At 44.7% G+C, this 24832-nt stretch overlaps 1 protein-coding gene across 1 annotated transcript in view; it reads right to left on the bottom strand.

Moving 5' to 3' along the window:
• LOC122801599 (sodium/potassium-transporting ATPase subunit beta-3-like) overlaps window positions 1-24832 on the bottom strand; it is a gene marked incomplete in the record, with an annotated part of 863480 nt that overhangs the window by 109973 nt on the left and 728675 nt on the right. Inside the window, 1 exon segment of the mRNA XM_044071063.1 lies at window positions 20719-20811. Within this exon segment, the coding sequence (XP_043926998.1) occupies window positions 20719-20811 (93 nt within the window).

Raw genomic sequence — 24832 nt, 5'->3', positions numbered from 1 at the left:
AAGAACCGCTTGCTTGGTTTCGGCCGAAACAGAGACACTCGTGGCTTGCTTAACCGCGGTTTCGGCCGAAACCGCAGACCGCGAGTGTCGGTCCTTTTCTTTGCGTTTTTTTGTAATTTGTGAAGTCGGAGGATCCGACGGCATAATGTAGGCAAAATCGGAGCCGAATATCTGCTCTGCAAAGTCCGACCGACGTCTAAGCGTCCGTCGGTTAAAAGAAGAAAGTACAGTTTTGTACCTACCATAAATGTAGATGTCCGAACTGGGTAGCATCTGCAGTCATAACAACTGGGTTGTCCTGTCGTCAGGCAGCCCTTCGGTCGGCCGGATTCCAAAGTCTGGGTCCGGCTTCGGCTGATGTTGCACTTCACCCGACGTCATCTCTGCTGGTCTTCGGGTATAAAGGCATCAGCCGACGCCATTTTCTTCAGTGTTTCTTGCCCCAGATGCCAGTTGCCCTCTTGGAAGGCTAAAATTTGGATAAATGCCAATGTATGCAGACAAGGTAGAAGGTAATCACAAAAAATAAGTATGTAAGTACATATATACAAACAAATACACCATAAAAGACTCCCCCCCAGCTAGCTATTAGGAATGTAAATACCCTAGGAATACCACAGAGGGGAAGGCGGGTGGGTAATCCTGACTGCAGATGCTATCCAGTTCGGACATCTACATTTATGGTAGGTACAAAACTGTACTATGTCCTTCATGGATGCATCTGCAGTCATAACAACTGGGTAGAATACCATAGCTAAACTAGGGGTGGAGGAAGAAAGGATTATGGTGTAGTTAGGATCCCTTGCAGTACAGCAGTGGCAAACCCTGCCCGGGATCTAGAATATAGAGGTAAATTATAATGCTTGGCAAATGTATGCACGGAGGTCCAAGTAGCTGCCTCAATAATGTCCTTGGTTGCCACTCCTCTTAAGAAAGCTGTGGTAGTGGCTGTAGCTCTTGTTGAATGAGGTCTTGTGTTCTGTGGCATTGGTTTTCCATGGTAGGAGTAACAGAATCTTATGCAATTTCCTATCCATTTGGAGATTGTCTGTTTGGAAATTGCTTTTCCTTCCCTTCCTTGTGCATAGGCCACTAACAGTTGGTCAGTTTTTCTGTTACCTTTGGTTCTGTCCAGGTAGTAGCGTAATTGTCTATGTACATCCAAGGTATGTAGTAGCCTTTCCCCCCTGTTCTGTGGGTTGGGAAAGAAGGTAGGTAGGTGGATTGCCTGGTTTAAGGACACTCTGGATACCACCTTTGGCATAAATGTAGGATTAGTTCTCATGGACACTCTATCTTGATGGAAGATCAGAAAGGGTTGTACTGCCATTAAGGCCTGGAGTTCTGAAACCCTTCTTGCTGAAGTAATTGCCAGGAGGAAAGCAGTTTTCCATGATAGGTGTTGAAGATCCGCTGTTCCTGCTGGTTCAAATGGTGGGAGTGTCAATTTTTCTAGTACAAAATTTAAGTCCCATGCTGGTAGTGGTGGTTTCCTAGGAGGTTTTACATTCTTGATTCCTCTGAGGAATTGCCTGAGTAGAGGTGCGAAGACAGGTGGATCAAAGCTGTATTCTGCAGAAATAGCTGATGCATGTATCTTGATGGAGGAATAGGACAGGCCTGTGTGTAGAAGCTCTGCCAAGTACTCCAGGATGTTAGCAATGTCTATGTTTGACACATCTTTTCCTCTTTCCGCACTCCAAATGGCAAACCTTTTCCATTTTCCTGCATAGTTCCTTCTTGTTGAAGGTCTGCGGGCTTCAAGTATAATGTCTTTAACCCTTTGGGATAAGTCTGGGTTAGTTGCTCTTAAGTGATATTCCAGGCAGTCAGCTGTAAGGTTTTTAGGTTTGGATGCAGGATGTTGTAGTTGTTCTGAGTTAACATCAAAGGCATCAGGGGTATTGACCACATTCTCCCCTGCGACATGCTCCTCAGCAAGGGATACCAGTGTTGTCTTGGCCAATTTGGAGCTATTAGAATTATCCTTGGTCTTTCCTCCTTGATTTTCAGCAGTACCTTGTGCATCAAAGGAAGAGGTGGGAATGCATAAGCTGTCAGGCCTTTCCAACTGAAGGAAAGGGAGTCCCCCTTCCATGCAAGAGGGTGGCACGTCCGTGTGCAGAATTTCCTGAGCTGGTGGTTGAGTGGGGATGCGAACAGGTCTATTTGTGGCATTCCCCATTTCCTTGTGATGGCCTTGAAGATGTCCGGGTGCAGCATCCATTCGTGAGCATCCGAGGTGGTTCTGCTTAACATATCTGCTAGGGTATTTTCTTTTCCTGGCACAAAGGTTGCCTGTAACTGGATGTTGTAGTTCAGAGCCATGTTCCAAAGTTCCATAGTCATTCTGCATAGGGGGTAAGAATGAGTGCCCCCTTGCTTGTTGATGTACCACATGACTGTGGTGTTGTCTGTCCTTATCAATAAATGGCCTTCTTTGAGGAAAGGCTTGAATTTCTGGATTGCTAGTTGCACTGCCAGCATTTCTTTTTGGTTTATGTGCAGGTGCATCTGGTCTGGAGTCCACAATCCTTGTATGCATTTGTCCAGCATGTGTGCCCCCCAGCCTAGGTCTGAGGCGTCCGTTGTGATGGTCTGGCTCGCTTGACATTTGTGGAAGGGCAGGCCTAGGTTTGCCTGGCATGCTTGGGCCCACCATAGGAATTCTTGTTTCAGGCATGGGATTAGTGGGATTTCGGTTTCTAAGCTGTGCCTGTGTTGAGACCATAAGTTTTTTAGGTACCACTGTAGTTTTCTCATATGCAGTCTGGCATGAGGAATCAGGATTATGCATGCTGCCATGAATCCCAAGGCCTGCAGTACTTTTCTTGCTGTTAGTTTGTTCTTTTTTGTTAATGCCAAGAAGTAAGGAGGGAGTTGTTCTTGTTTTTCTGCAGTCAGGAATGCCATTTGTTTTACTGTGTCCAATTCTGCACCCAAGAATGTTCTTGTCTGGGATGGTATGAGCCTTGACTTTTTTAAATTGACTGTGTATCCCAGGGCTTGTAGCAAGCGAATGACCCTTTGTAAATCTGTTGTCAGCTTGTCTTTGTTGTCCGCTTGTAACAGGCAGTCGTCCAGGTATGGATAGATTTGGATTCCCTGTAGCCTGCAATGAGCGATTACTGATGCCAGGCATTTTGTGAATACTCTGGGCGCAGTAGATAAGCCAAAAGGCAATGCTGAGAATTGATAATGCTCTGATCCTGCAAGACATCTGAGGTATCTTCTGCAATTTGGTCGGATGGGGACGTGCAGGTATGCCTCCTTGAGATCTAGAGTCACCAGCCAACACTCCTTGCCCAGCATGGGAAGAAGTTGCTGTAAGGTCAGCATTTTGAATTTTGGAACGATGAGGTATGTGTTTAAGACGGACAGATCGAGAATGGGCCTCCAAGTTCTTTCTTTTCTTGGGACTAGGAAGAGTCTGGAGTAAAATCCTTTGCCCTGTTGATTTACTGGTACTCTTTCCACAGCTCTCATCTTGATTAGTTGATCTACCTGGTTTAGAGCTTCTGTTTTTTGAGTTGGAGGTAAGTTTGGCATTCCTCTTTTTACTGGTAAGGTGTGGAAGTGGAACCTGTAGCCTTGGTCTATGGTCTTTAAAATCCACTTGTCTTTTGTGATATAGTGCCAATTTTGAGAAAATAAGGTTAACTTTCCGCCTAAAGTTGCTGCTATTTGCTCTCTGGTAGGCGGTGTCAGAGCCAAGTCACTGTGATTGTCCCGTTGCGGTGGCAGTGGTTGTGTCAGTGCCTCGCTGGTTATTACCTTGCCACTGTCGTCCTCTGTAGGCACTTCCTCTGGATTGGTTTCTGCCTCTAGAGCGCCTATACCTGCCTCTTTGGGTCTTTGAGGTGTCTGGAAAGGACCAATTTTTGGCAGGCCAGTTTCTGCTAAACCGAGGGGGCTGAACCTGTAAGAAATCCTTAACCGTTTGTACAGATTTTGCCTTCTCTTCCATTTTCTTTATTACTTCTTGAGCAGAGGTACCAAATAGACTGCCCTTATCCATAGGAGCATCTAACAGCTTTGCTTTTACATGATCTGGCAGGACCTGCTCCTTCAACCATGTATGCCTTCTTATCACTGTGCCAGTCATGGCCGATCTAAACGAAGCCTTCAGTGCATCATAGCCACATTTCAAAGAATGGTTACTAACCTGCTGTATGTTATTCACCATTTCTAAAACATATTTCTTATCTAAGGATTCTTCAGAGGAAAGTTTCTTAGTCAACTGATCAAGCATAAACTCTTGGTATTGGATCATGTGGAACTGACAGTTTAAAGCTCTAGCTGAGAGAGTGGCAGAGGTGTAAACTTTTTTGCCCCATCTCTCTAATGACCTGGACTCCCTTTCAGAAGGGAGAGGGTTCTTTGTAGAGGTAGAAGCTACTGCCTTAGGCCCCTGGGAAATAGTCTCAGGATCTGCAAGAGGAGCCTTGAAAAGGTGGTGATGAGTGTTAGGTACCCTGTAAAATCTGTCTGGTTTGGCAGGGGCTGGAGGTAAAGAGTCAGGTGCAGTGCAAACATCATTAAATGCGTCATCCACAACAGGCAAAACTGGAGGTATAGCTAAAGGCCTGTGTTGTGGTAAGTGCAGAAAGGTCCTAAGCCTTTTTCTTGAATCTGAGAAATCTTGACCTTGCCATTGGAAATGCTCTCTCATGGCATGTAAGGTTTCCCCAAAAGAGAATTCCTCTGGTGGAGAGGCAGATGGGATGGAATCATCAGCATCCGAGTCTTCATAGGTGGACAAAGGAGCCTCTGGCTGGTCCGTAGTGTCTGAGTCCTCCGAGGGATCATCAGAGCACTCCTGCTGGGGTGGCTCTGTCATAGGCCTCTTTTCTGGAGGCTGAGAGGCCCTGTCTGGGTGTGATTGGGATCCCCTAATTAAGGAAATCAAATCCTCTGCCAAAGTAAGCATTTGAGAACTAGAAGAGTGTCTGTGTGAGGGGGCCTTAGCAGGAACTGTTTTAACAGTTTTGGCTGCTTTGGCCCTGGCAAAGGCCTTTATAGACATGGCTGCAGGAGGCCTAGCAGCACCACGTGCTGGGGTAGAAACATCCAAAGGGATGGTGTCAGATAAGTCAGTAGAAGCCACAGTAGTAGGTAAAATTTCAGAGGCCGATTCAAGTAAAGTAGCAGGAGCCTCGGTAGTAGTCATGGATTCGGCTGAGGATTAACTGGTTTTCTCGGTTTCGGCCGAAACCGAGACACTCGCGGTTTGCTTATCCGTGGTTTCGGCCGAAACCGCGGACCGCGAGTGTCGGTCTTTTTCTTTGCGCTTTTTAATTATTTGGGTAGTCGGAGGATCCGACGGCATAATGTACGCAAAATCTGAGCCGAAAAACTGTTCAGCAAACTCCGACCGACGCCTAAGCGTCCGTCGGTTGAAGGAAGCACAGGCTAAACAGGCAGCTACGTTGTGGTCTGGGCCTAAACAAGGTAGGCAGTAAGAGTGGAAATCTTTATGAGGTATTTGTTTCCCACAAGTTAAACAATTATTAACTTTTTCTGACATCGGCTGAGGCAAGAAAGAGTCCCCAACGGGGTACTTAGCTTTAGAAGTCTTCGAAGTAGTATTCGGTAGTAGGAATCTCTGGATCTGACCGACCGGCACTTGCGAACAGCTTCTGCTTCGGGCGCCACGCGGCAAGAAAGACTGAAGAAAATGGCGTCGGCTGATGCCTTTATACCCGAAGACCAGCAGAGATGACGTCGGGTGAAGTGCGATATCAGCCGAAGCCGGACCCAGACTTTGGAATCCGGCCGACCGAAGGGCTGCCTGACGACAGGACAACCCAGTTGTTACGACTGCAGATGCATCCATGAAGGACATCAGGCTAGACAAGCAGCTACATCGTGGTCTGGGCCTAAACAATGTATGCAATAGGAGTGGAAATCTTTATGAGGTATTTGTTTCCCACAAGATAAACAATTATTAACTTTCTCTGACATCGGCTGAGGCAAGAAAGAGTCCCCAACGGGGTACTTAGCTTTATAGAAGTCTTCGAAGAAGTATTCGGTAGTAGAAATCCCTGGATCTGACCGACAGGCACTTGCGAACAGCTTACCGCGGCAAGAAAGACTGAGGAAAATGGCGTCGGCTGATGCCTTTATACCCGGAAACTGCCGCAATGACGTCGGGTGAAGTGCGACACCAGCCGAAGCCAGACCCAGACTTTGGAATCAGGCCGACCGAAGGGCTGCCTGACGACAGGACAACCCATTTGTTAAGACTGCAGATGCATCCTTGAAGGACAACAAACTCGAACCAGAAGGTTCATTTGGAACAAAAGTACACAAACAAGGAGCCAGGCTGCATGGCAGAGATGGCTATCACACTAAAAGTAGAGTTTTGTACCTACCATAAATGTAGATGTTTGAGTGTTCACACTGCTGCAGTCATCACACTTGGGTTATCCTGCCGCCAGGCGGTCCCGCAGTCGGCCAGAGTTCCAAAGTCTTGGTCTGGCATCGGTTGCTGTTGCTTCTACCCTGACATCAGTGTGCCAGGGGTATACAAGAGGCATCCAACGCCATTTTCTTCAGTTTTTCTTGCCCCAGATGTCAGGTGCCCCCAAGTAGGTAGGCAATACATATTGCTAATAAAACATATAAAAGGAATACCTTCAGTTACAAGCAAATACACCACAAAGGTTGTACAGGATAGAAAGGTATAGAAAAGTTCAGCTAGGTCAGAGGGGATGGAGGGAGGGTAACCTGGACTGCAGCAGTGGGAACACTCAAACATCTACATTTATGGTAGGTACAAAACTGTACTATGTTCATCGTGTTACACTGCTGCAGTCATCACACTTGGGTTGAATCCCAAAGCTAAGGATGGGAGGTGGAACTAAAAAAGGTTTGGAGGAGCTAGTAGGCCCTGCAGAATTGCAGTGCAAAGCCAGCTCTGGTTTTAGAGTATAGAGGTAAGTGATAGTGCTTGGTGAAGGTGTGCACTGAACTCCAAGTCGCAGCCTCCAAAATATCCTTGGTTGGTACCCCTCTGAGGAAGGCTGTTGATGTTACTGTAGCCCTGGTGGAATGGAGCCTATTGTTACCAGGTACAGGTTTCCCATGGTGTGTGTAGCAGAAAAGGATACACTGTCCTATCCATTTTGAAATGGTCTGTTTTGAGATCGCCTTTCCTTGTGATCCTGCAGCATAGGATACAAAGAGCTGGTCAGATTTTCCGAAAGCCTTAGTTTTATTCAAGTAATAACGTAATTGCCTGTGAATGTCCAAAGAGTGTAGGAGCCTTTCCCCTTTGTTCTGGGGGTTTGGATAAAAGGTGGGCAAATGAATGGTTTGGTTTAGGGCCATACTGGATACCACCTTTGGCATAAAGGAAGGGTTAGTTCGTAAAGCGACTCTGTCTTGATGAAAAATGATGAAAGGCTCCACTGCCATTAGGGCCTATAGCTCTGAGACTCTTCGTGCTAAAGTTATTGCTAGCAGCAGAGCAGTTTTCCATGATAGAAACTGTAAATCAGCTATAAAAGCTGGTTCAAAGGGCGGTAGTGTAAGTTTTTCCAAAACAAAGTTGAGATCCCAAGTTGGTGTTGGTGCTCTCCGGGGCGGTCTTATGTTCTTAGCCCCTCTGAGGTACTGTCTTAGTAATGGATGTGAAAATATAGGAGGATCCGTGTTGTATTGAGCTGAAATAGCTGAGGCGTGGATCTTAATAGATGAAAAGGAAAGTCCTTTGTGCAACATCTCAGTTAAATATTGTAGAATCTGAGGAATATTTGGGACAAGGGGATTCTGGGCTTTAGCCTGATCTTTTCCATTTGTCTGAATAGGCTTTCCTGGTGCTGGGCCTCCTGGCCTCCAGAATGACATCCATAACAGCTTTAGAGAGAAGTGCTGACTGGTTGTTTAGGTAATTTGCCATGCAGCCAGATTTAAAGTCTTGAGCTGGCTGTGTAGAATCTGATTGCTTTGCTGAGTGAGCAGGTGAGGAATTTGAGGCAAAATCCATGGTGGGCCTTGAGCCATGTTCCTTAGTATTGGATACCAGTGTTGGCGTGGCCAGTCTGGAGCAATGAGTATCATTTGTGGTCTCTCTAATCTGGCTTTCAGCAGCACCTTTGCCAGAAGAGGCAGTGGAGGAAATGAATACACTGTTAATGTTTTCCAACAGTGTGTGGTATGTCCTTGTGCAAAATTTCCATAGGTGGTAGTTTTGGGGGGGAGGCAAACAGATCTATGTCTGGGCTCCCCCATTTTTGAGTTATCATTGCGAATACTTGTGGATCTAATTTCCACTCTTGAGGATCTATGATGTTTCTGCTTAGATCGTCTGCCAATGTGTTTTTCTTTCCTGGCAGGAATTGTGCTTGTAGTTGAACTTGGTAGGTCAGTGCTGTGTTCCACAAGGTCACTGCTTGCCTGCATAGGGGGGGTAGGTATGTACCACATCACTGTGGTGTTGTCCGTCTTTATTAGTAGTTGTCCTGGATGTAGGAGGTCCTTGAAAGCAGTTAGGGCATTTTGTACAGCTAGCATCTCTTTTTGTTTGATATGTAGATGCCTTTGATCTGTAGACCATTTGCCCTGAATACACTGTCCTGCCAGGTGTGCTCCCCAGGCATAATCCGATGCATCCGTTGTTATAGTTTGCCTGGCTGTGGGTAAGGTAAAAGGCTGACCCTTGTTGAGGTGACATGCCTGAGCCCACCACAGAAACTCCTGTTGAAGGCAGGGAATGAGTGGTATTATTGTTTCCAAGCTGTGGCTGTGTTGAGTCCATATGCTTTTCAGGTACCATTGTAATTTCCTCATATGCAGTTTTGCATATGGTATTAGTAGTATGCAGTGTTTTTCTTGCAGGGAGTTGCATCTTTGTTGCCATCATTTTGAAGTATTGAGTCAGTTGTCCTTGCTTGTCTGGCGTGAGATAAGCCATCTGGGCTGTTGTACTTAAGCTGGCACTCAGGAATATTATGTCTTGTGAGGGCACTAGTTTTAACTTCTTTTCGTTTACTGTGTACCCCAGGCAACTTAATAGGTTTTTGACAAATGCCAGATGCTTTAAAATAACGTCCTTGCTTTCTGCTTGAATAAGGCAGTCGTCCAGGTATGGATATATCTGAATTCCTCTTTGTCTGCAGAATGCAATTACTGGTGCCAGGCATTTTGTGAAGACCCTGGGCACAGTAGATAAGCCAAAGGGCAGTGCAGAGAATTGGTAATGGGTTGAACCAGCTAAAAATCGGAGGTATCTTCTGCAATTTTGTCTGATAGAGACATGCAGGTATGCTTCCTTGAGGTCCAATGTTACTAGCTAAGCCTTCTTGCCCAGCATGGGAAAAAGTTGCTGTAGTGTTAGCGTCTTAAATTTGGGTACCTCGAGATATGTGTTTAGAATTGAGAGGTCCAGAATGGGTCTCCAAGCTTTGTCCTTTCGAGGAACTAGAAAGAGTCTTCCATCCTTGTCCCTGCTCCTGTGTAGGAACCTGCTGAATGGCTCTCATGTCCGTGAGAGCTGTAATTTGTTTTTGAGCCTCTGCCCATTGATTTGGTGGCAGGTTTGGCATTCCTTTTATCCTTGGTAAAGTGTCAAAGTGGAATCTGTATCCTTGAGATACAATATTTAGGACCCATTTGTCTTTTGTGATGATGCGCCAGTTGTCTGTACAAAGTGTTAGCTTTCCACCCAAGGGAGCTGCCAAGGATTTGCTTGGCAGTCTGAGGTGTAAGTCATTGTGTTTGTCTTCTGGTAGTTTGAGACCTGTCTTCTCCTCCTTTCTGGGTTGTGGCACCCCATTGTCGAGGCTTGTAAGAGCCTTGTGACTGACCTCTGCCCCTTGGGTGTCTGTATTTGCCCCTATGTGGTCTGTCAGAAGCTGGAATGGACCAGTTTTTGGTTGGCCAATTTCTGCTGAAACGAGGGGGTTGAACCTGTAAAAATCCTTGACCGGCTGCATAGATTTTGCCTTATCCTCCATTTTCTTTAAAACCTCTTCTGCTTTTACACCAAATAAAACATCCTGCTGCAACGGTGCATCCAATAACTTTGCTTTTACATGTTCAGGTAAAGTTTGTACTTTTAACCAAGCATGCCTATGTATGACAGACCCTGTCACTGTTGCTCTACAAGAAGCTTCCAATGAATCAAATCCACATTGCAAAGTATGTTTTCCCACTTGTTCAGCTGCATGCAACAAATCTTGCATTTCATTGTAATCAGGCTGCTCTGTATGTGTGATCATTTTTTGTTTTAATTGAGACAGCAAATATTGTTGATATTTCAGCATGTGAAACTGGCAATTTAAGGCCCTCATAGCTAGAGTAGGTGAGGTATATATTTTCTTTCCCCATCTGTCTAGTGCTCTAGAATCCCTTCAGAGGGTATAGGATTTTTAGCAATAGAGGCCTTAACCTCTTTGGGACCCTGGGAAATGGTTTCTGGGTCAGCAACAGGGCTTTTATATAGGAATTTGTGTGAGTCAGGGACTCTGTAGTATCTGTCTGGTTTGGCTGGTGCAGGAGGTAGTGAATCTGGGTTAAGGCTAGATTCTGAACAAACATCATCCACAATGTCTAACACTGGTGGAATAGCAAGTGGTCTGTGCTGGGGTAGTAAAAGGAACTCTCGGAGCCTTTTCTTAGAATCAGAGTAATCCTGGCCTACCCAGTGGAAATGTTCCCTCATGGTATGAAAAGTTTCCCCAAAAGAGTAGTCTTCTGGGGGAGATGCTGAAGGAATAGACTCTTCAGCATCAGAGTCTTCATAAGGGAGAAAAGAATATTCCTGTTCCTCAGAAGAATCTGAGGAAATTGAAACCTGGTCAGAGGAAGCGTAGTCCTCCTCCTGTCTAGGCCTTTTATCAGGAGGGGGATGGGAACCCCTGATTAGGGTAATTAAGTCTTCAGCCATCTTAAGCATCTGTTTCTTAGGCATGGGGCCTTGTACTGGAGACTGCTGTACAGTCTTCTTTGCTTTTAAAGGAGTTTTCAGCTTTGCATAGGATTTAATAGTGAGTGTAGTCGGTCTGAAGACACCTTCTGCAATTGAAGATGTTTAACAGCACCGGAATCTCCTTCAGCCATGGAGTCGGAAGGGCCTAAAGATAAAGGTTGTGGAGGGCCTAGCAATCTCCTCTTGGGAATTGGATGCCGCCTGGGGTTCTGAATCAGCGGTCGTCAGACGCTGCGTAGGCGCCTCACTGAAAACCGGAGAACCGGCGACTGGCCTAGCAGAGGCTTCGGAGTCTGGTTTGGGTCTCGGCTGCCTGTCCTTATCTTTGCGTTTTTTATGCATTCCGGTCGTCGGTTGCTCCAAAGGCATGGTATAATTAAATTTCCTACCAAAATAATGTCGGGTGAAATCAAACCGACGTTTTATAGTTCGTTTGTTAAACCTAGCACAGAACCGACAACCTGTGACGTCGTGGTCTGGGCCTAGGCAAGGAATACAATAAGAATGAAAGTCCTTATGAGGTATTTGCTTCCCACAACAAATGCAATTGTTAACTTTTTCAGACATCGGACTGAGTCAAGAAAAGGTTCCCCAACGGGGTACTTAGCTTTATTGAAGACTTCGGTCTGAAATTCGATTTGAAAATCTCAGGAGTCGGCCGACCGGCACTTGCGAACGGCTTCTTCTTCGGGCACCGCGCGGCAAGAAAGACTGAAGAAAATGGCATTGGATGCCTCTTATATACTCCTGGCGCACTAACGTCAGGGAAGAAGCGACAGCAACCGACGCCGGACCAAGACTTTGGAACTCTGGCCGACTGCGGGACCGCCTGACGGCAGGATAACCCAAGTGTGATGACTGCAGCAGTGTAACACGATGAACATCAGGGATTTCCTTAGCTTCTACTATGACAGTTTCTTGTGCAGGCAGCCACACACCACCACCATATATCCATTAATGGATGGTGGGATAAGTCTTTACCTTCCTTCTAAATTTTGTGATTAGGTTAGAAATTAGATGAAATGGTGGAAAGGCAAAAAACACTCTTCCCTGCCATAGAGAGACAGCACTCTGCCATTGAGAGACGGCACCCACTATCAACTCCCTCAAATGGAATGATAAAAAGGCATAAAGTATGCTTTTCCACCATGGAGAAAGAATGCATCCACTATCAACTAAGTAGAACAGACTGAGGACTGCATTGTTCACTGGGGCAAACAGGTAGATCTCAACTGCGGGAAGGCCACAACCAAAGATTTCCAGGAATCCAAAATTCTAAAATCAAGGAAAAAACTGCAATTGCAACTGCAACTCAGTGAGCCAATCAGCACATTCACATCCTCTAGGATGTGAATGTCTGTTAAAGATGGTTGTTAAAGTGATGTCCAGTCTACAGCCCATAGCCACCACCTACATCCCCTATCTGCACAGGCAGTACATAAACAAGCTGGGCAGCACATTTGTAACACCCTACGGGAATAATTGCTAGACAGAAAAGGGACTCCACAGAGGCATTGAAGAGTTCATGGTAAAGATACTAATGTGGGGATGGAGAAATGAGGGCTAGAGGTGTTAAAGCACTTAAAAGAGCAGACTAAATAGGCATATTGTCTCCTTCTGCCACCAAGCAAATGTAATGCAATATAAAGAACAACAAACTTTTGTCATCCCGCTCCACAACCTTAGGACTCTATCAGGTTGTAAGGTAGAAGGTACCTATGGTCTTTAAGAAATATACTGTACTGATGAGATCAGACAGGAGTCTGTCTTAGCATGTGCTGCTAGTATGTCAGTTCACTCCACTGGGCAAATGTGCATGGCATCAGTCTTTACAGTAACAGAATCTAGATGCTTTTAGACTACACTGAAAGTACTCCTTGGCACAATAATGGTGAAGTTGCTTCTCGTTTTGGCATAATGGTTTAGGTTATTTGCTACCCATGCACAAGGTACAAGGTTTGATCCTGACCTCCAGCCAATGGCTATTTGGAGTTTGCATGTTATCCCTATGTCTCAGTGGGGTTCCTCTGACCTTTGAAAAACATGCTGAGCGTTTCCAACTCCAACTCATCAAAAATAATGAAACTGTGGGCAGAAGCAAAGACTCTACATGCTGCCATACAGGTGGAAGAGTTGCATAAACTAGCCACTTTGGGCATATACTGAGGTGCACAGTATCCTTATGACAGGAAACCATGGATCACAGACTGTGTACTGTTGCAGGGCTAGCCAATACACCAGTGGTGCACAACGTCTGGCCCAGGGGCAAAATCCAGCCCTTGACACAATACCATCTGGCCCCCAGAGCGTAACCAATATTTTTTTTAAAAGTGAAAAAATGCTATGCCTTACTCCAGTCATGCAAACTTTCCAGGATGTGCTTACTTACCTAATTTAGTGCAGTTGCGCACACCTCTAATTTTAGCTGCGGAAGTAACTATTCTTTGTTGTTGTTTATAACGTGTAGTCTAAACTGTAGTAACTTTCTGCAAGAGATTGTAATAAGGCATGGCTGCAAGCCAGAATAAAGTTAAACACAAAGTTGATGTAGAAAACAGGCAATTTCATGACTGCTGTCTTAAGTAAAAATGCCCGTCATCTGTACCTAATGTTAACTTAACAACTTACTATGTTTTGAGATGGCCCGCAGATGCATTAAGAATTTGTGTAGTGGCCCTCCCCACAATAAGGTTGTGCACCACTGCACTAGACGGTGTAAAATGTGGCTCTATTGTGTTGACTAATGTCACCAAACTGGCATGGGTTTTGCCAGTGATAAGTGGGTTGAGGACCCAACCTACACCATGGACCCATGCTAACGGTGGGAAGGGTGTATGTGCCCCTACTGGCTAGTGTGCACCAGTTACAAAACCCAGCAGCCCTAGGTCAATAAGCTACTGGCTGTCTGGTGTCCAGTTGCCTAGCTTGGGTCACCTGGGACAGCTCTGTTGAGCAAAAAGTGGAAGCTGGATGTAAAACCAATCAACCAGCTAAACACGAACTAAGAATTGCTACACTCAATGTGGGTTCAGCAACAGGTTGCAGCATGGAAGTGGATGACATAAGGATGAAGCTGGACAACCTATGTATCCAGAAGACAAGATGGAAGGCCAGTGTAGCAAGGCCACTTAGCTTGGGATCCACAGTCTACTACTGAGAAGGAGGACAGGCTAAAAATAGTGTGGAAATTGTAGTGAGAGAGAGGCTTCAGAAGACAGTGAGGGATGTCATCAGAATTAGTGACAGACTCATGGCAATCAGTCTCCAGCTTAATAACAGGGCAGTATCCATAATCTCAGCCTATGCCCCAGAGCAGTGCTGATAGTGAGGAAAAGAGTGCATTCATACAGCAGTTGCAAGACCTATTAGACAAAACAGGACAACATGAATTGGTGTTAACAATGGGGGACTTGAATGCACATATCGGGACAGAGAAAACAAGACAGGAGGACTGCCCTGGTCTAGATGGGTGAGGCAACAGGAATAAAGAAAGACAGATCATTCTAGACTTCTGTCTGGTAAATGACTTGATAGTAGCCAACACATGGTTCAGAAAGAGGTGGTCACACAATCACATACAAGAGTAGCCAACATGCAACTAGGTAGACTTCCTCCTACTAAGGAAAGAGCATTAGGGTAGAATCGGTAATTGCAAAGTCAACTCCAGTGAAACAGTCGGCCCACAACATAAATCACTGGTTGCCACAATCAGTGGCAAGCAGTGGTCAGAGAAGGCTCAAAGGTCAACAGAGACCAGGCCAAAGACCTGGAAGTTGACTGGAGAGAAAAAACAGTTCAAGAAATTACTCAGGGCTCTACTCTCAAGAAGAGGAGAAAATATGTGGAGTTGAAGAATGGCAGCATCTCAAAACAGCATGTGTGAGGACTACAGAACAGGCATGTGGCCGAGCCAGGTTTGGAAATCAAGGTACATAAGGAAAGCTGGTGGTAGAATGCAGATGTCCAGGAAGTCATCAAAAGAAAAAAGGAGTGCAGAAAAAAGTGGGAGATAGAAAAGACTGACTAGGCTGGGAAGGAATACTGGTTGGCTAACAAAGAAATTAAGAAATGAGTTGCAATAGCAAAGAACAAGTTATCACATGCACTTTACCAACCTCTACAAAGTCACTAGATGGCACAAAGAAACTATATCAGGTTGCATGGCAAAGACAAAGCTAGAAAAGATAGTCAGATACCGATAATAAGGGATGCTAGCAATAACCTGCTGACCAGTCCACAGGGCATCAAAGGATGATGGAGGCTGATGGAAAGAGTACTTCCAGCAGCTTCTGAATGAAGAAAACCACACAGAAGATGTACTTCCCCAGACACAGCCTACGATGAGAGAAGAGGAGCAGCCCACCACAGAAGTACGAAGAGCAGCAAAGTAAATGAAGTCAGGGAAGCAGCAGGCTCAGATGAGGTCACAGCAGATATACTAAAGATGCTGGGTGAAACAGGGGAAAATGACTCCTAAGGGTACTCATAGCACTGTAAAGAGAAAGGTGTATCCCAGATGACTGGAGAATAAGCATAATAGTGCCAGTGTTCATGAACAAAGAGGACATTCACAACTGTGGGCAGTGCAGAGGTATCAAACTCCTGTTACATTGCATGAAAGTTCTGGAGAGGGGACTGATAACTATGCAGAGTAGTGGAAAGTAAGATGGAACATGAGCAGTTCAGATTCAGAACAACATGCAACATAACTGACCTGATGTTTGCAGTGAGACAGACAGCTGAGAAGAAGCTACAGATAAGGAAATAGTCCAACTGGACAATCCTAAACTTGGAAAAACCATATGACAAGGCCCCAAGGAAGCTGAATTGGGCGGTCCTATGGTGGTTCAAAGTGCCAGAAGCATTGGGAGAATTAATGCAGTTATGTACAAGGACCTAATGACTTAAGTATGAACAGTGTTTGGTCTCACAGAAAGGTTCCCAGTGGGTTTGCACCAGGGTTCAGCTCTGGGCCCACTGCTGTTCATACTAGCGATGGACTACATTAGCAAACACGTCAGACAGGACAGATCAACAAAGTTGCTGTATGCAGACAATGTGGCATTTCAGGTTGATTCTAAGCAAGAACTTCAGTAAAAGATAGGGGAATGGAATGAAAAATTCTTCAAGGCACATTGGGTGAAACTGAGTACAGATGGTTGCAATAGCAGCAAATGGTGGCGTTCAGAAGAAGCTGAAAATTCAGACAGAATGGACAATGGTGGAAGAGGTTAACAGCTTCAAGCAACTGGTATAGGTGGTGGAAGAGAAGGGAAGTCTAAATGAGGAGGGCAAAGCTAGAATCAGAAGGGCTGTAGCTAACTAGCAGAGTGTCAATGGTAGTATATGACTGAAGAATGCCAAAGCAGCTGAAAAGTAAGGTGTACAAAACAGTGGTTCAACCAGTACTACTGTATGGTAAAGAACCTGGGCAGTAAAGGCAGAGCAGTTGAGGAAGCTAGAAGTGATGGAGAAGAAATGTCAGAGAAGGGTGGTAGGATGCACACTGTAGGACAGATGAAGCAATGAGGAAATAAAAGCAGAAGCGAAAGTAGTTCCTATTGCAGAAAAGGTAAAAGAGAATAAATGATGGTGGCTCAGGCACAGATGCAGAAAAGCAGAAGTCAATCTGGTGAAAAAGATTTGGGACAGACAGGAAGAAGGTAAGAGGAAACAAGGGTGTCCAGCAAAGAGGTGAATGCATTAAATGAGAGAAGACCTGTGACAGTCAGCCATGAATGTTGAAGAAGGCACGAGAGTGCACTGAAAAGAGAGAAATGGCAAGAGTTGATATGACACCCTGACCCATGTTTAAAAAAATAAAAACATGGGAAAAGGAGGGTTAATTATGATAATCTGCTACTGTAGGGAAAGCAGAAGAACAGTCTAAGTCTACAGTGGACTTCATTAGCATGACAGTCTCCTCTTTAAGAGAGATCTGGTGTGGACCTGTAAGGGGTATTCCTGTTATTCTTGAGCACCCCTCCCCCTTCCAAAGATACCCAGGTGGAAGATGATTCTCTCCTATCCTTACTTTTAGTGAGGTAGCCAAGGGTTGCCTGGTTGTGAAAAGATATGAAGGTATGCCAGGTCAAGCAGTGGGGCCTCAGCTGCCCTCGGAGCACTCCAGAGGCAGAAATCAGATTTGAAAGGACAGTGGAAGATCTAGATTTGGCATCAGTACATGCTCTCAAAGGTTATGATTCTGCACCCAGGATATCGAGCAACTAATGGTACAACTAGCATTTTAGCACAGTAGGAAGACAGAGTTGAAGACACCGTCATTCCAGAAAATAATGCTGAGCGAGTGCCAAGTGACTGAGACACATGAGAAGGCTGGGTGCAAGCATGCCACAAAATGCTTGAACATGGGGTAGACAAGGTGGTCAATTGGGTCTTCACATCTCAATGCGGCTGTCAGTACTTAACCATTCACACTGTTCTTGACACAAGATAATGTAGGGTGTGAATTCAACTCCCTTCCTTAGTCAAGGGGAATGGAAGCTATGGAAGCTTTACTACTCTTTGTTCTGATGAAGCTTGCCTCATGCAAGTGAAAGCGCTCAACTATTGTGAATAAATGATGTTCTGATTTTACGTTCGTGTCCGTGAACTTGAATTTACCTTAAGCTGTTGGCTGAGAGGGGAGGCAGTGAACGAGCTGTAATTGCTGCCAAGTAAAAGCTTTAACGTTGTTTCCAGCTCGTATTGGTTACGTTGTTACTTAGTCAAGGGGAGAGAGCTTGTGACCTGTGAAGAGTAGGTAGAGCAGGAGGAAGATATGCCCAGCACCTTGCCACTGACTCCCCTATTTAAGGTCACTCTGGCCCAGGCCATAGGTTCAACATGGACTATTTCCACTTACTCCTGCTCTGAGTACCCTTAACTGTCATCTCGAGAGAACTGAAGATTTTCTGTGGCCTCTTGCGCTCCTCAAGCAGCCAAAATTAACACCGGCACTTACGATAATGCCTCAACTTGCACACTGCTCCCAGGTAATAAAAAATGGCATCAAAGTAGGTCACACGGCTCATAATCTGTCAGCTTCAGGAACTCTGTGAAAACATAGTGTTGTAAGATGTTAAATGTGAGGATTTTTCCATAATGTATGTTAGAATCAAAACTAAAACTGTGTACAGTGTGGAAAAGACTTGAGTGGCAAATTGGTTGAGAATGTTATCCTGTCCAACCACCGGGCAGGGGCTCAAGCACACCCTCCTATCCCAAAACAGGACAGAGGCTCAAGCACACCCTCCTATCCCAAAACAGGACAGAGGTTCAAACATGCCCTATCCCAAAACAGGACAGGGGCTCAAACATACCCTCCTATCCCAAAACAGGACAGGGGCTCAAGCAAGCCCTACTATCCAAAAAGTACAGTTTTGTACCTACCATAAATGTAGATGTCCGATAGGTATGCATCTGCAGTCATAACATATGGCCAAGGCAGCATTGGTACCCGCTACTGAGAAGCAAGTCTCGGACGAACTCATGGCCTCTACCTCTATGGCCTTTACTTCTAACACAGAACAACTACAAGACCCTACATCCAAACTTGAAAACGCTGCAGCTAACTGCCTGGAAAACTGCATAAAGCAAAACCAACCTGTTTTGTCCTGCCTCAGGCAGCCCCTCGGTCGGCCAGATTCCAAAGTCTGGGTCTGGCCACGGCTGATGTCGCACTTCACCCAACGTCATAGCTCCTGGGGTATAAAGGCATCAGCCGACGCCATTTTCCTCAGTGTTTCTTGCCCCAGATGCCAGGTGCCCTCTAGGAAGGCAAAATTTGGATAAAAGTAGAAAATTCCAAACAGTAGAAAGCAAAAGGTATATATACATATATACATACAAACAAATACACCATAATAGATTCCCCCAGCTAGCTAAGAGAGGGGTAAGTACCCTAGGAATACCACTGAGGGGAAGGAGGGTGGGTAATCCTGACTGCAGATGCATACCTATCGGACATCTACATTTATGGTAGGTACAAAACTGTACTATGTCCTTCAAGGATGCATCTGCAGTCATAACATATGGGTAGAATACCATAGCCAAACTGGGGGAGGAGGCACTAAGATAATGATGGTGTAGTTAAGATCCCTTGTAAAACTGCAGTTGCAAAGCCTGCTCGGGATCTGGAGTATAAAGGAAGATTGAAATGCTTGGCAAATGTATGCACGGAGCTCCAAGTAGCAGCTTCTAAAATGTCTTTGGTAGCCACTCCTCATAGGAAAGCTGTAGTGGTGGCTGTAGCTCTTGTGGAGTGAGGCCTGATATTTTCAGGAGTTGTCTTTCCATGAAAAGAGTAACAGAATCGAATGCAATTTCCTATCCATTTTGAAATTGTCTGTTTGGAAATTGCTTTTCCTTGCACTCCTGTTGCATATGCTACCAGAAGCTGGCCAGTTTTTCTGTTGGTCTTAGTTCTGTCCAGATAGTAGCGCAGTTGTCTATGAACATCCAAGGTGTGTAGTAGTTTTTCCCCCCTGTTCTGTGGGTTAGGGAAGAACGTAGGTAAATGAATAGCTTGGTTCAAGGATACCCTGGATACCACCTTTGGCATGAAAGTAGGATTGGTTCTCAGAGACACTCTATCCTGGTGAAAGATAAGGAAAGGCTGCACTGCCATTAATGCCTATAACTCGGATACCCTTCTTGCTGAAGTGATTGCTAGAAGGAAGGCAGTTTTCCAAGATAAGAACTGTAAGTCTGTTGATGCTGCTGGTTCAAAAGGGGGAAGGTGTTAATTTTTCCAGCACAAAATTGAGATCCCATGCAGGCAGAGGTGGTTTCCTTGGAGGTTTTACATTTTTGATCCCTCTTAGAAATTGTCTGAGGAGAGGTTGAGAGAAGATAGGAGGATCCATGTTGTACTCTGCTGAAATTGCTGAAGCATGAATCTTAATGGAAGAATAGGACAGGCCATTGTGGAACAGTTCTGCTAAGTATTCTAGGATGTGTGCTAGGTTTGCCAGTGTGACATCTGTTCCCTTTGATGCACTCCAAATGAGGAATCTCTTCCATTTGGCTGAGTATGTTTTCCTTGTGGAGGGTCTGCAAGCCTCCAGGATAATGTCCTTGACCCTCTGAGATAAAACAGGTTGGTTTTGCTTTATGCAATTTTCCAGGCAGTTAGCTGCAGTGTTTTCAAGTTTGGATGTAGGGTCTTGTAGTTGTTCTGTGTTAGAAGTAAAGGCCAGAGAGGTAGAGGCCATGAGTTCGTCTGAGACATGCTTCTCAGTAGCGGGTACCAATGCTGCCTTGGCCATATGTTATGACTGCAGATGCATCCTTGAAGGACATCAGGACAGGGGCTCAAGCAAGCCCTTCTATCCTAAAACAGGACAGGGGTTCAAGCATGCCCTCCTATCCCAAAACAGGACAGGGGTTCAAGCAAGCCCTACTATCCCAAAACAGGACAGGGGCTCAAGCACGCTCTCCTATCTCGAAACAGGACAGTGGCTCAAGCACACCCCTCCTATCCACATACACTATATACAGACGTGCATCTCTGAGAAAGGGAACAAAAGATAATTCAGGTATCTTCTGAGATGGAGATATCAGAAGATGAAATGTCTACAATTGTTCATTACAGAAGACCTCCAACATCAGATATGTAAAGTGAACAAAATAAAAAATGCTGTCTGAGCAGGGAAAGGGAGAAGTTCAACCTAAAAGATGCATTACTCTGCAAAGAAACATTCAATAAAGAATTAAGAATATAGAAGAATATGTAAGAAAAAAATCAGTTATTCATTTACATCCAACTTCAGCTGAACTCTTACCTGGACTTTCCTACCGTAGTATGGAAAATACATCAGATCAAACGTTCCACCTTCAGGGAAATACTTGAATTGCAATCTGTCATCTGTTTCAGTCTTAATCAGAAATAAAACACAAAGTCAGTAAAAGCTTTTTATAATGTTGCACACATATATAAGAAGTCTCTTTCCTGGTATCTTGAACACAAGTACAGTGGTACATTAATAAGTTAAACTCTTGCCTCATGATAGTTCTGTCAAGCCATGTGCCCCACTGCAAAAGTAACCTCAGGAAAATAAAGGGGGAGAGGGACTGCTTGCAAGCTGCTGACACAATGCTATTTCATTTCTTGATTTGAGGATCTGCATCACGGTTTGAAATTCTAGGAGGTAATGGCAAGCAGAGCAACCTCAGAATACGGGCACTTTATTCAGAAAAGTAAACTCCAAAGCACTATAACGTTTTCTGTCATAACCTATACAATGCACATACTAAAAGCCACTATCTAACCTCTAGGGCTCACAATCTGAATAACGGCATCAGAGGAGATCTGCTTCTTTTTCAGGGATGACTTCTTAAACATCCTGGGTGAAACTTGGCCCAGACACCAAGGAAACTCCCACAGTCTTTCTGTAAGGTGTATTTTGGCTTCCTTCTAAGGAACATGGCAGATAACGGAGATGAAACAGTGAACGTAGAGGAAATTTTGACTGATGGTAATGATACTGAATTTACCATGGACAAAATATTACTGAAACTTTGAGAGGCAGAAACACCTGCGGGCAAGTCTGACTAAACCACTCTAGAGCCATATAACAGAACAGAGGATATACAAAAAGATTAAGAGATAAATTAGAGGAAGGAAAAATACTTTCACAGGAAAAATTGTCAGAAGCTTCAAATGAAAATTTATGTTCATTAATACAACAGATTTTTAAAGACTACATAGATCAAGAAACTTTGATCTGCTTGGAAAAAGAAGAATCTGAGGAAGTGCGAAAATGTAAACAAAACATATATATTTTTGAAAAGTATAAAAAGGAAATATGGACATGGGAAAGAAAGATTTGATATGGTGCAATATTTATGCAAATAAGAAAGCCAAATTAAATATAGAGAAGGCAGCCCCAAAGTTATTCGAAGAGAAACACAGGCAAAGGCATCCAGATATGGAACACAGTAAAAAAAATTAATATCACAAAGACGGAATGCAGAAACGCAGAAGTTAAAGAAATAGATGGTGAAGTTATGGAGTGCCTGCAAAGTGAAGGATTTAATGTAGAAGGTCTAACACAGACTACATCACAGCATGATGGAGCGAGTCCCCAGAATAAGGAGAAGCAGAAGATCAGGAGACATGTGATGAAGAAATATAAAGATGGGAAAGGAAAAGAGATTTAATATGGTGTCAGACAAAGAGGAAGCAAAACTAAGCAGTACAAAAAAGCAGCACCAAAGATATTTGAAGAGAAATACAGGCAAAGGATTCCGGATATGGAAAACTTTACAATACAAAAAATAAGAAGACTAAGAAGAAAAGTAGAAAGAGATATTAGTAATGGAGAAGTCAGAGAAACAGACATTGAGGTTATGGAGCACCTGCAAAATGAAGGAGTCAGTGTAAAAAATTTAATACAGGAAGCACCACAACAGGATAAAGCAATGGATATCCAAATTATGGGGAAATCAATGGAACAGGAAAGCAATTGGTCAGGTACCATATCAAGATATTTTGCAGCCTTCCACAGGAAAAGTACAGTTTTGTACCTACCATAAATGTAGATGTTCGAGTGTACAGCCTGCTGCAGTCATCACACTTGGGTTATCCTGTCATCAGGCGGTCCCGCAGTCGGCCAGAATTCCAAAGTCTTGGTCCAGCGTCGGTTGTTGTCGCTTCTTCCCTGACGTCAGTGCACCAGGGGTATATATATTGCAACCAATGCCATTTTCTTCAGTTTTTCTTGCCCCAGAAGTCAGGTGCCCCCAAAAAGGTGGTCAGTAATTAGTACCAAATAGAGTAACTTTTGCAAAAAACACAAAATCCCTCCAGCTATAAGCAAATACATCAGGAAGGTATTGTAGAGATTTTAGCCAGTTAGTTTAGAGGGGATGGAGGGAGGGTAACCTGGGCTGCAGCAGGGTGTACACTCGAACATCTACATTTATGGTAGGTACAAAACTGTACTATGTTCATTGTGTTACCCTGCTGCAGTCATCACACTTGGGTTGAATCCCAAAGCTAAGGATGGGTGGAGGAATCATAGAGGGTTATTGGAGGCTAGAAGGCCCTGCAGAACTGTAGTGGCAAAGCCAGCTCTAGTCTTAGAGTAAAGTGGTAAGTGATAGTGTTTGGTAAAGGTGCGTACTGAACTCCAAGTTGCAGCTTCCAAAATCTCCTTGGTTGGAACCCCCCTGAGGAAGGCTGTAGATGTAGCTGTTGCCCTGGTAGAGTGGGGCCTAATGGTAACAGGAACTGGTTTTCCATGATGGGTATAGCAAAAACGAATGCAATGTCCTATCCATTTGGAAATGGTTTGTTTTGATATAGCCTTCCCTTGTGAAGCTGTAGCATAGGATACAAAGAGATGGTCAGATTTTCTGAAAACCTTAGTTTTATCCAAGTAGTAACGAAGTTGCCTGTGAATGTCCAAGGAATGCAGGAGTCTTTCTCCTTTGTTCTGTGGATTTGGGAAGAAGGTGGGTAAGTGGATGGTTTGATGTAAAGCCACACTGGAAACCACGTTAGGCATGAAGAAAGGATTAGTTCGTAGAGAAACTCTGTCTTGATGGAAAATGAGGAAAGGTTCCACTGCCATTAGTGCCTGCAGCTCTGAGACTCTTCTAGCTGAAGTTATTGCTAGCAGCAGGGCAGTCTTCCATGATAGAAACTGTAGATCTGCAGAGAAAGCTGGTTCAAAGAGAGGTAGCGTAAGTTTTTCCAGAACAAAATTGAGGTCCCATGTTGGTGTAGGTGCTCTCCTGGGGGGGGGGGGGGGTCCAATGTTTTTTGCCCCTCTGAGGAACTGTCTTAGAAGTGGATACGAAAATAAGGGTGGATCCGTGTTGTAGTGGGCTGAAATAACTGATGCATGGATTTTAATGGAAGAAAAAGAAAGTCCTTTGTGCAACATCTCAGTTAAGTACTGTAGAATCTGAGGCATGTGAGGCTGAAGTGTGTCTTGGTCTTTAGCTTGGTTCCAGGCACAAAACCTTTTCCATTTGTCCGAATAGGCCTTCCTGGTGCTGGGCCTCCTAGCTTCTAGAATAACATCCATAACTGCTTGGGAAAGAGGAGCTGGCTGGATGCTTAGGTGATATGCCATGCAGCCAGATTTAAGGTTTTGAGCTGGCTGTGAAGAATCTGATTGTTTTGCTGTGTGAGCAAATGGGCAATTTGTGGTAAAATCCAAGGTGAGCCCTGGGCCATATTCCTCAAAAGTGGGTACCAGTGCTGGCGTGGCCAGTCTGGGGCTATGAGTATCAGTCGTGGTCTCTCCTTTTCTGACTTTCAAAAGCACCTTTGTGAGGAGAGGCAATGGAGGGAAGGCATATACTGTCAGGTTTTTCCAACTGAATGAGAGTGCGTCCACTTTCCAAGCTTGGTGGTGCAGTGTCCTTGCACAAAATTTTGTTAGTTGATAGTTTTGAGGACTGGCAAACAGGTCTATGTCTGGAAGGCCCCATTTTTGAGTTATCGTTGCAAATACTTGTGGATCCAGTTTCCACTCGTGGGGATCCACAATGTTTCTGCTGAGGTCGTCTGTCAATGTGTTCTTTTTTCCTGGCAGGAACTGAGCTTGTAACTGAACTTGGTAAGCCAGAGCTGTGTTCCACAAGGTCATTGCTTGCCTGCATAGAGGGTAGGAGTGTGTACCCCCCTTGTTTGTTTATGTACCACATTACTGTGGTGTTGTCCATCCTTATTGTAAGTTGTCCTGGATGTAATAGATTCTTGAAGGCTGTCAGAGCATTCTGTACAGCTAGCATCTCTTTTTGATTGATGTGCAGATTCCTTTGATCTGCAGTCCATACGCCTTGAATGCACTGTCCTGCCATGTGTGCCCCCAGGCGTAGTCCGATGCATCTGTTGTCATAGTTTGCCTGGCTGGGGGCAAGGTGAAAGGCTGACCCTTGTTG

The sequence above is a fragment of the Protopterus annectens genome, chromosome 5.part0, assembly GCF_019279795.1.
Source record: "Protopterus annectens isolate FY-2018-M chromosome 5.part0, PAN1.0, whole genome shotgun sequence".
NCBI lineage: Eukaryota > Metazoa > Chordata > Ceratodontiformes > Protopteridae > Protopterus > Protopterus annectens.
Note: the sequence above shows the minus strand (reverse complement) of the source record. Positions and strands in the feature narration are given on the sequence as shown.